Below are 11,956 nucleotides of genomic sequence, written 5' to 3' on the forward strand. Positions count from 1 at the left end.
TATTCCATTTATTTTTAGTGGTTTATTCAAGGGCAGAAATTCCAAAGAAAATGTTTGACATAGATTCATTTCATTTGTAGGTTTGCACAAGATACGGACAAACCAAAGCAACTTTGTTATTGACTATAGATAATGAGACCAGTATAAAAAACAAAGCCCATATCTTACATGTCGAAATGAAATGATTCAGTGTATCCACTGGAACAACCAATTAATTACACGTATAGTAATAACCAGTTCTGTACCGCGTGTGTAAAACATCCATAAAATTTTACAAAAAGACAATTTTAACTGTAAACAGCAGTTGAGTTGTGATAACCTGCAAGGTGAAATGGAAGAGAAATTTGATCAAACGTATTAAATGGAGTTTTATCCAACTGAACACACGCTAGTTTGTCGCTGATGAATAGACAAACGTAATCAAATAAACATAACCTTTAGAGGCATGAACTGTGATAAACATAATGTTTGATGTTGTTTATTTAATTTCTCTCAAAGCCACACGAGGGCTATCTGCGCTAGCCGTCCCTAATTAAGCAGTGTAAGACTTAAGAGAAAGCAGCTAGTCATCACCACCCACCGTCAACCCTTGGGCCAACGAATAGTGGGATTGACCGTCACACTATAATACCCCAAGGCTGAAAGGGCGAGCATTTTCAGTGTGACGGTGATTCCAAACCGCGACCCTCGGATTACGAGTCGAGCATCTTAACCACCCGGCCATGCCAGGCCTTAACACAGTTACGTGTTAAGTATTTGTGGTTCAAGAATACAGTTATACAGTTATGGTTATCAAATATGTTTGTTAGTCACGAGGTAGTAAATTGTGAGGACAAACGATATATTGAAAACTAAGACATTTTCTTTGGTAATAATTCTTTTATTTCTCATCACAGAAACATATATGACTCTTTCTGCACTCAATCATTTTCTATCTTCTTGCCCCTGAAGACATCGTAGGGGTGTGTAAAGCGAAACTTATGAACTTTACAAGTTAGAAATAAAACTTAAACTTCAAATAATAACCTTTGGTTTATGCTCAGAATTCCACAAAACAACGACTTCGAGAAAAAAGAAATAAACTACAGTAACAATCTTTTTTGTTTTCTTTTGAGAGAAGCCAGAAATATTTATTTATTTCCAGTAGAACCACAGTACGACATTAACTCATTTATTGTACAGCTTTTCGTGCAGCATTCGTCGGAAACACCACGAGTCTGTCGAGATAAACTGTCTCGCTTATGGAATAGAGACGTGGCTATATGGCCGTCGAGGTATCCCATGTCAGAGGGAAACTGTAGAGCATTCATCAGTCGCCACCAGGGAACTAGTCGAAAATGTACACGAGTCTTGTTCATACTTTATTAATGCTCCGAATTTTTAAAAAGAAATTAACTTAAATCACATGATTTTCGTCAAATAACCTAAAACTAAATATTCAAAACTATCGGAATAAATAAACATTTAGAATATGCATGTCAAAATCTAATTTGGAAAATAAATATCAGCAAAAAACTTCAAAAATTATGTAGACAAAGTGCTTACGTAGTTAATAAACTGGACGACGTTTTGCAAGTCGCTCGTTCAATTCTTAAGTATCCTGTAAACTACATAAATTGTGAAATTTCTAAAAGTTAGTTAACAATGAATTTAGTTTCTATCACTTATTATTAATTTGTTTCAGTCTACTCTATAGATAACTTTATACCCATATTTCAAATAGTGATTTTCACTCGCTAAAGTAAGTAGTACATGTCATTTATAACTAACTCGATCATTGACATCGGTATTCAAAACTTCGAGTATTATAAACCATATTAGAAAATCGGAATTTTATAGTACTAGACCTCAGCTTATTTTAAATTGTATGCCCTGGCTACAGCTGATATGTTTTTGTTTTTACCTGTTCCCAGTTCGGTGTCGAATAGTTCCCTGTCGGACCTCTTAAGAGAAGGAAGGTAATAGAAGCCGCCACACACTATGGAAAGTGCTTGGGAAAGCTCAGAGCCACATAACCTCTGAGATCGAGTTTGAATCAAGTGTTGGCTGGGAAGAGCAGCGACTAGTGAAGTGACAGCTGCGCAGACGCAGATGCTCGACAGCAAAATGTTCATTCTTATCTGAGTAAAAACACACAAGCAGTAGAATAAATTATATATTATCATTTTTAAAACAATTATCTTATCTGCCTACTTCAAATGAAATAATCTTGAGAAAACCTTGTTTTTTTATCACAACAAACATAAGAAATTTAAGGTTCTAAGAAACTCATTTTCAGCGTACAAAACAACAACAAAACTGATATACGATCACGTAGTTTTATCTGCTCAATACGGTCTTGTCAGATGCTAAGATTCCATCATTGTTTAGTACAGTCTTGTCACCTGGTAATATTTCATGGTTTTGGTAAGTACAATATTGTCACCTGGTAATATTTCATGATTTTGGTAAGTACAATCTTGTCACATGGTAATATTTCATGGTTTTGGTAAGTACAATCTTGTCACATGGTAATACTTCATGGTTTTGGTAAGTACAATCTTGTCACCTGGTAATATTCCATCATTGTTTAGTACAATCTTGTCACATGGTAATATTTCATGGTTTTGGTAAGTACAATCTTGTCACACACGACAATATTTCTTCGTTGTTTAATGAAGTAGTGTCACATGCTAAGACTCCATCTTTATTTAAATAATACAGTCGTTTCATGTGGTGTAAGTTCATCTTTGCTCAGTACAAATGCTCTGAACTAAGAACTGATATACAGTCATGTTGTTTTGTCTAATGTCACGTTTTCTCAGTACAGTCATGTAACATTTTCCGGTTCCATCTTTGTTTAATACAATTGTGACATGTTCAAATAATATTTATAATCATTGTGGTCATATTACAAGGTTTAACATAATTTATTTTATAACTGTATTATAACTATATTATTTAATTTTATCACCATTTATTATACGTTAAGCTTTACTTTGCTGTTAAGATGTTCATGTGACATTTTTATAATTTATTTTGTTTTTGTAATAGTTACGATACATAGCTAATTTTGTACATCTATTATTTATTATTTTATTATATACTTTGATTTCATTGATTTTTATATCTTCACATTACATACTTTAACTTCATTTATATTTCATGAGATTCTAGTTTTAATGTTTTTATTTGCACATCTTCATTTCATTCCCGGTTATTTGGTTATTTTAAGTGTATAAACTAAAAAAAAATATGCGTTTCTTTTTTATCTAACAGCCATTTTCAGTCTTAGTTTATATGAACAAAACTATCCCTTCTGAAAATTTATGATTTTTGAAAAAGTCAGTTTTCATGTTCAACATCTATCTATGTATTTGGTTTAAAGTATGTTTGAGATTAAGTGGAATGTACATATTCCATATCTATAGATGTGAAGGATTTAACGTATTAATGTACAATATGGACAGAAATGTATGGTTTAAATATCTTGGAAGATCAGAAAAAAACTGGTGAGGTAAAAAAAGAAAGAGTTAGAATCAAATTAACCTTCTGCACAGTGAGCACTGAGCTCATCCAACAGTGGAAGATTTCCAAATCCTTGTTATATAATGTAACTACAATATTTCACCTCCTTAAAAACCTTATTAGGTTGTTGTTTCTTTCTTTTTTTATCAGCAGGTTTAAAAAATAAAATGAGCTCAAAGATTTCAGGTTAATTATTTCGGGGAAATTATCTTTAGTCAGATTAATGTGTGCTTTAATTTTCTATTATTCATATTGGACTTAATACACCAGGTGTATCACAATCACCAAGCTTCACTGGCGGTGCAACAAAGAGGTAAGGGAGCATTTGCCCTGCCGCATTTTTCTTTGCCCCTTACAATTTAATCGTACACATATAGAGCAAATGTCGTGTATATAATAAGAAATCACGTTCTCACGAGCATTACCACTTCACGAAATGTTGTTTTTTTTTCTTGTATGCTAGAAGTTAACTAGATATATCCTAGAGTAATAGGTTTTCCATTTAACCCTAAATTTTATAGTAATGGTACTATTGCATTAAGCAATTGATTATTTATTTAAATAATACTCGAAATAACATTATTCACCAATCGCTTTTAAAGGAACTTGTTATCTCTCACCCCATAAAAAAGTGTCTAGATATACTAGAATTGTCAAAAACCTTCTCAACCGTTCCAAGGACCGTCAACACTTAGGGACTTTGAAACTCAATTCAAAGCATGTTTTAAAACCCAATGTTGGCTCAATGTAATTTATCACACTAAAATTTTGGGGGAATAATGAGTTCTTTTAAAACTACACGTGAATTTTGAATGTCTTGTTTTGCCCCTTAAAATTGCCCTCCCAAGTTTCTGGTACTGGCGCCACCACTGCTGAGCTGCAATATTAATTAAAATCAACAAAAGGTCACGAACAAGTAATAGCTTCACTTTAAATATATAAAACTCATTCCTAAAATATTGCGAAGCTTATAACCTATTAATTATACGTGGGACAGTTTAAGGACTAAGTCAGTTGTTTGTTTAGAAATAAGCATAAAGCTACTCAACGGGTTATCTGTGCTCTGTCCACCACGGGTATCGAAACGCGGTTTTTAGTGTGTAAGTTTGCAGACATACCACTGTGCCACTGGGGGCAAGTCAGTTGTAAAGAAAGGCATTTCATGAGCTCATATAGCTTTTGGTGTTTTCAACACGAATGACCTATGAGCTAAGAGGCCAGGCCAGAACCAGTTAAAAATTAGACACAGTCATCTATGATTTATAACATTGACCAAGTTGAATAAGTAAACAACCATTTTTATAACGCGACAATACTTGAAAATGCGACTTCTTTTTAATGGTATATTGCGAGTTCAAACCTTGGCCCTACCCATTCGACATACTAACTACTTGGCCAGTAATCACTAATATATAATAATTTGTTGTGTGAATAGTAAAGTCTGATAAACTAATGAACAAAATGCTGTGGAAACAAAGATCAATCATGTATTACTGTCAGACATGGATGAAAAATGTTATAATTCTCTTATTATAACATGTTACTCAGGGTTTTGTTATATTTAATGATATAATTATTTATACATATATTTACTACCAAGTAAATAGAGATTGGGGAAAATCTGCGTGCAACATGTAGTTTCAAACTATAAAAATACTGGTAGGTATACTCACAAATAACAGTATTAAGATTGACGAGAATCTGCCTACAACGTGTATTTTCCAAGCTTCGACAATACTGCTATTTATGCCTACCACGAACAACACTGCTATTTCACATGTGAACTTAATTAAAACCTTATATCAAGACCTCATATTTTGTCTCTCTTTGTCTTTATTATACATGTCTTTATTAGTTATGTAGCACAATTATCTGTAATCTAGAAAACTATCCGCTATTTATCAATGTTGTCTTGTTCTTATTAAGTAAGGGCACGGTATAGCCAGGTGGGTTAAGGCACTCGACTCGTAATCTGAGGGTCGCAGATTCGAATCCACGTCACAAATCACAAAAACAAGCAAACTCATTTGGAAAGGAGAAGTAAACATCATAAATATTATATTGATTTCAGAAACTACGTAACAATTAAAGTCTAATTTTGTATCAATAATACAAATTAATGGCGAACAAAATTTTATTGATTTCAAGAAACCTGCACCAATAAACTCTAATTTCATAATAATAATGTAAATTAAAGTAAATTATAATTTTATGAATTAAAAAAACATATGTGGTAATTACACTCTAGTTTTCTATCATTATTACAAATTAATGGAAAGTCGTCTAGCTTTACGTCCAAGATAAGCACTGATGATTGTTTGTTTTGAATTTCGCACAAAGCTACTCGAGGGCTATCTGCGCTACCCATCCCTAATTTAGCAGTGTAAGACCAGAGGGAAGGCAGCTAATCATTACCACCCCCGCCAACTCTTGGGCTACTCTTGGTCGAACCCGCGACCCTCAGATTACGAGTCGCACAAGCACTGATGAATGTGGTACAGTTAGCAGAACATTTTAGGGTTAGACTTAGAGAATAGTTTTAATTAAGCCTTCACTGTTAAATTCCTTGTTGTCGTGTCAAACTTGATGAAACAGCTTTTAAAGATATAATGAAGGGATGGAATTCATAAATCTTTTTTCTTTTTGTTTTATAGCTGCTAAATGCTGGTGACGTGTAATAATGAATAAATATTTCATTCAACTAATTATGATCTAATATTGAGTTAACAACTGAACAATGTCGCTTATAACAAGGATACACTATTGTTTAATGGATGGATTCAAGAAATTACAAGTTTTTATCCGATGACGTATATTTCAGTAGTTGGGCCCGGCATGGCTAGGTTGGTTAAGGCGTTCGATTCGTAATCTGAGGGTCGTGGATTCGAATCACCGTCGCATCAAACATGATCGCCCTATCAGCCGTAGTGGCGTTATAATGTGGCGGTCAATCTCACTATTCGTTGGTAAAAGAGTAGCCCAAGAGTTGGCGATGGGTGATAATGACTAGCTGACTTCCCTCTAGTCTTACACTGCTAAATTAGAACGGCTAGCGCAGATAGCCCTCGAGTAGCTTTGCGGGAAATTAAAAAAAAAAATCAGTTGTTCGATTGGTGTATTAAATTAACTATCTTACTTAGAGGGTTAATTTTGAGTTCCAATTTATGTAGGTAACTTGCTTTAATTAAAAGTTGATGAAATCTATTTCAATTTTACAAATGCAATTAATTTTAACAAATGTGGACCATCAGGAAATCATAAAGAAAGTAAAATAATGAAAGAAAGAATGATTAAATTTTATGACCTTGCGATGTACTCTGGTGCGTGTAATAATGATCTCAAATTTGATTTAGGGCTCGTGCACAAACTGTTGTCTCAGAAGGCCGCGCTTGTGATTTTATGGAATCAAAAAAGCGATAATAAAATTCAAACGAATTCTTCCACGGTTTATTAGAAGAGACACGTGCTTCTGTATCCCTTCCCCCAATTTTTAAGAAACTGTTGACACAAGGACTGTTGTACTGCATGTCTGTTCTCTTGTCTCTTCGTTGTTGCATTTGTTGTTTGTTGTTTACTTGTATCAGCAAAATACATGTGGCACTTTAATTTGTAGTGAAGTCGAATTAGGTATTGGGATTATTTCTTTATGCCTGCGTAAATGTACGTTCGGGAAAATTATGAGCTCCTGCTCAAACGTTTATTTTTACGTTCTATAACGGTTTCAAAATAGTTAAAATTATAAGTATATGAATCTGAGTCTCTTTTCTCATTTTATGTTATTTTTCTGTTTGAAACGAAGAAGAATAAGAAACAAAAAATATCGAGAGAAATAAGAAACCATCCTTCTGATGGCTCAGAGGTAAACTTGAGAGTTTCTAGTGCTAAGATTCGGAATTTGCTTCCTGTAGGCCCGTTGCTCCGGTTTGTGTTTTAAAACAATGAAACGAATACGTTTAACAAACTTATTAAATAAATATAAAGAAACACGTGTATTTTGCTTATATTTACTTTAAATTGATATTTAGGTGTTTGAAAGTAATGTCACCAGTCACTGAAAATTCAGCCCACAAACCACCAAATATATCACAGATTTATCATTACTGTTTGGGTGTAATAACTATAGAGAAAAATGTTTTTATCGTGTTTTTTGTAAAGACAAATGGTTTTAAATTTCTAAGATCAGAAGCGTTTACCAAGGATAGCTTTAAACTTCCGTTTTGATTACTTCAATGGCAATAAATTTGTTAAACAAACATTCCTAACTATTCTATATAAATAAGACAAATAACCTGCAGATAACATAAGACTGTGTGCATCAGGACAACTATATTTTAGATTCATTAAGACTTCTACATAGAGTAAAACTAAATGATCTGTAGTTTAAGTAAAGCTGTTTGTATGGAGAAAAGATAAGTATCATACCTTGCGGATCAAAGTAAGGCTTAGGCTCGTAAAGTTAGGATAAAAATCAGTTTTACGTTCTGTTGTTAAAATATTTGTTTAAATATCAACAACTATCCTTTATCAACGTAACTTAACCTGTTTTACCCTCACTAACAAACCTTTGTTAAGTCCATTTTAGAAACTTATCCCAGTTAGTTATGGTTAGTTATACTTTACAATGTATTCAGTAACTCTATCCTATGGATGGGTAGTTATACTTTATAAGTGATCTTGGAACTATTTCTTTAATTGTCAGCTGTGTTGAGTCTAATGACAAAGATGACATACTGTTGTATGACATCGCGTCTTTCATCCAGTCAACCTACTGTTGAGGAAGGAGAGGTCATCTTTAAGTCACTCACCTTGACAAATTTTCCACAGATTCTTCTGTGAATGAGGATGTTCAGAAGAGTTCATGGGTGTGCAGTTAGGTGTCATTGTTCATGATTCATACTAGTAGTGTTGTAAACTTACACGTGTGACTTGATGTTTTATTCTGATGTAGCAGTAATTTCTCGTTTCCTTCACCCTACGTGCAGGATATTCATTTTGTATAATTAACGCTACTACATTGTCATGGTAATAACTACAGAGTTCATCTTTACTTTTCTGCACCCTTTTTGAAGCTTAAATTTCCATTTATGTGTGAAATCTGCAGCAACTGTAAAGTCTGTCTGTCCTTAAATCTCCCGAAACATGTTGAAAGATATTTTCGTCTCATGGTTAGTATTAAATCTCGTTTTTCTTGTTGCTTCTGTTCAAACACACTTAAGCTTCGTTCTATGTTGTAAAAAACTTACTTTCTTATTTGTAGTGTAATTTTTGAAAATACTTCATTAGTTTGTCTTTCTGCCGTTATTTATATTTGTAATTTGAATCTATGACAAAACTACCATCATCCTTATTCTTGAACTACTAATCACAGAGAAGACAGCCAGTCAGCAGCACCCGTACGAAACACCTTTACTGAGAGAGTGACTGTCACTCTTATAACTCAGCTTGAAGTGTGGAGAATATTTGAATCCGGGTCTCAAGCTACGAAATCAAGGGCTCTACCACAGGGCCAGCCCCGTGTTTGTCTTTCTGTCACCAGTATATATTTACATATGTGTGTGTGTGTGTGTGGAGGGATCAGCTCGTAGTTATATTCCTTCACAATAGCAAGATCTTGGTGAACTATACCGCGTACAGTTTATTGGGATGCGTCCAACTCGTTAGGATTCTCTTCCATTTTAGAATCAGTGTTAAAGTCAGAATAACAAACAGCTGAGGCGTATTTTGGCCTAGTTTATTACAGAATGTAACTACAACAATACATGTTACAATTAAATAATAAAATAAGATTTAACCAGATTACTGTACAAGACCTATTGTTGGGATTTGGCCGAGAAGGTAGATCTCTGATTGGTAATATTCCTACTTTTTCATATTTTTTCTTTTCTTTGTCCATTTTTATTACTAGGAGAAATAGATTTGTGCGTGGGAACAGCAGTTAGCCTCTTCGTAAGAGAATACAAGTTATTTTAATGTATGGTACTGGACTTTCTGTGGTAGGTATATTAAAATCATACGGGATCTTAGGTTCAAGATTTAGAAGTGTTCAGTAGCATACTTAAACCATGCGCTATGCAGTGGATAAAATGCTGGATTGTGGATCCGAAGTTTCTTGGTTACCGCCGAAAAGAAATCACGCTTCACACTTTGAAGGAGTGAGTGCGTTATAAGAGTAACGGACAAATCCCACTGTTCGACTACAGTAGTATTTATCCTTTTTGTATATAACTTCAGGATCAGGAAGAGCTATCGCAGACAGCCTCAAGTAACTCTGGGCGAAACTCAGTATCAAATAATATGATGTTAAACATAGCAGGTATATTTCGAGAAGACGAGGTTTCAGTTAAAGTTAGATATAAAGAGTTCGAAAATAAATATTATACAATGGTTAACATATCATCACTGAAATATTTTTGCAAAAATGACATTTTTATACACGAACCTATTAAAGCAAAACATCTCCTCTGTTCACTAATGGAGTCCCATCGCAGCACGTTTGTCAGTGCGTAGTTCAAGTAGCGTGACAAATGTAGCAGAACGATAAAAAAAAAAAGTCTGCACATCCAATATACTTATAACTTAGAATATGCTACCTGTGTTTAAGAAATCGGGTGGTGCAGTGGATTAGTAGTTAATTTAGCGGGCTATCTATTGGAAGGTCTAAAGTTCAAGCCTGCCATATGCCTCTGAAAAAAAATCTTCGCTTCTCATCTATGTACACGAAATAAAAATGTAAGTATCAATTCTTCTATTCAATTATTATTACCCATGTAGCCGGTGGGTGCTGATGGTTGTTTGTTTTATTAAGTTATAAGTTAGGTACAATTCTCCTGATCCTGGCCTGGTCATTTAGCTCATATGAAACATAGAATGTCATTTATATGAAATTCATATAATGTTCCACATTGTGAAATGTTTGAATTTAAGACTGTTTTATTAAGTAACTAAAGTATAATATAATATAAGTCACGTATATGTATGAAAAATAAATACAGCTAAAATACAATGCTTTGTGGAATCACATTTTAAGTTCATTAGTATAGATTTCATGGATCTGTTCCTTTTTGGTATGCAATCTAAAATAAACAAAGGTAATACATGAATCTATCTGGCATGGCCTAACGCGTTAAGGCGTGCGCTTCGTAATCTGAGGGTCGCGGGTTCGCGCCCGAATCGCGCCAAACATTCTCGCCCTCCCAGCCGTGGGGGCGTTATAATGTGACGGTCAATCCCACTTTTCGTTGGTAAAAGAGTAGCCCAAGAGTTGGCGGTGGGTGGTGATGACTAGCTGCCTTCCCTCTAGTCTTATACTTCTAAATTAGGGACGGCTAGCACAGATAGCCCTCGAGTAGCTTTGTGCGAAATTCCAAAAACAAACAAACAAACAATTGTACATGGCTATCTTAGGTTTCATACTTCGATTATGAAGTAACTGTGCTGTTTTCTCTACTAGATAGCTTAGAGTTAAACTTAAGGATTTATAACGCTAAAAACTGGATTTCGATAACCGTGGAAAGAACACAGATATCCTATTGTGTAGTTTTGTGCATAACAACAAATTACCAATAGCAATAGTTTTTCCTTCGTTGTTTGAATTGTGAATGTAACGGTAGCGTATTAAAGCTAGTGTAGTGTTGAACACTATTATAGTGTTTCTCAGCTATTACATATCGTCCCTAAAGTGTCAATAAGCATATCAGAACAAAAATTATCTATACGTTCAAACTGATGTTTAAAAAACGCCAAGAAATTCAAGAAGTTGAATATGTTTTGATAATCTAACATTTGTATATTTAGTTGAATTGTAAACGTATATTTAATGTTAAATACTAAAACGTATATTATTTGGAATATTGACTTATATACTATGTTTGCTTGAACAATTTATCTTAATTCTCAAATTAATGAAAGTTAAAAATTAAAATTTCAAAAATTACACGGCTTACTTTGCTTATCTGTAAGAGGTGCCAATGGAAAGGGCGTAAGAGTAGAACGTACCAATCAAACCACTATAGTGTTACCAGCATGTGTGAAGAATTGTTCGCTGGATATTTATAGACGACTTTGATGTTGAGATGGCGCTGCAAGCATCACCTTCCTCCTACACTATCTCTGAGCGACGAATCAACGATAGAGAAAAATATTTATCATTGGAAAACAAGTCAAGATTAAGGTTGAAAAAACCGATCTGAGTCTTAAAAACACCTGTTTATTACAGCGGGGCTAGTTGTGCCTTTTAACATACCTCTAACTAACAGATTTCAGAAAGATTACTGCATTTGGATTAAGGTTGATTCCACGGACAGCTGTTGCCACCAGACACTAAATACTTTGTAAATAACTAAAAGAACCAGAATAAATTAAGAGACAAAAAAACTAACTTTTGTTGTATTAAATTTTGTTTTATATATTTTTGTAATCCTACCCCAAAAAATACAACCGAGAAATGTGT

At 34.0% G+C, this 11,956-nt stretch overlaps 1 protein-coding gene across 1 annotated transcript; it reads right to left on the minus strand.

Annotated features, from left to right (window-relative positions):
- Nucleotides 1–859: 859 nt before the first annotated feature.
- LOC143237439 (insulin-1-like) lies at nt 860–11,534 on the minus strand. Its single transcript, XM_076476681.1, has 3 exons — nt 11,451–11,534; nt 1,904–2,120; nt 860–1,327 (listed from the first exon to the last, which is right to left on the minus strand). Exons 2-3 carry the CDS (start codon nt 2,112–2,114, stop codon nt 1,131–1,133), a joined length of 408 nt encoding a protein of 135 aa, XP_076332796.1. The 5' UTR covers nt 2,115–2,120; nt 11,451–11,534; the 3' UTR covers nt 860–1,130.
- Nucleotides 11,535–11,956: the final 422 nt, after the last annotated feature.

This window comes from Tachypleus tridentatus, chromosome 13 (assembly GCF_004210375.1).
Source record: "Tachypleus tridentatus isolate NWPU-2018 chromosome 13, ASM421037v1, whole genome shotgun sequence".
NCBI classification, from domain to species: domain Eukaryota; kingdom Metazoa; phylum Arthropoda; class Merostomata; order Xiphosura; family Limulidae; genus Tachypleus; species Tachypleus tridentatus.

Coding starts and splice junctions, on each gene's coding strand:
- LOC143237439 (XM_076476681.1), bottom strand. CDS start 2,114: ATGAACATTTTGCTGTCGAGCATCTGCGTCTGCGCAGCTGTCACTTCA. Junction 1,328..1,903: donor CGACACCGAACTGGGAACAG/GTAAAAACAAAA, acceptor ATTTTCGACTAG/TTCCCTGGTGGCGACTGATG.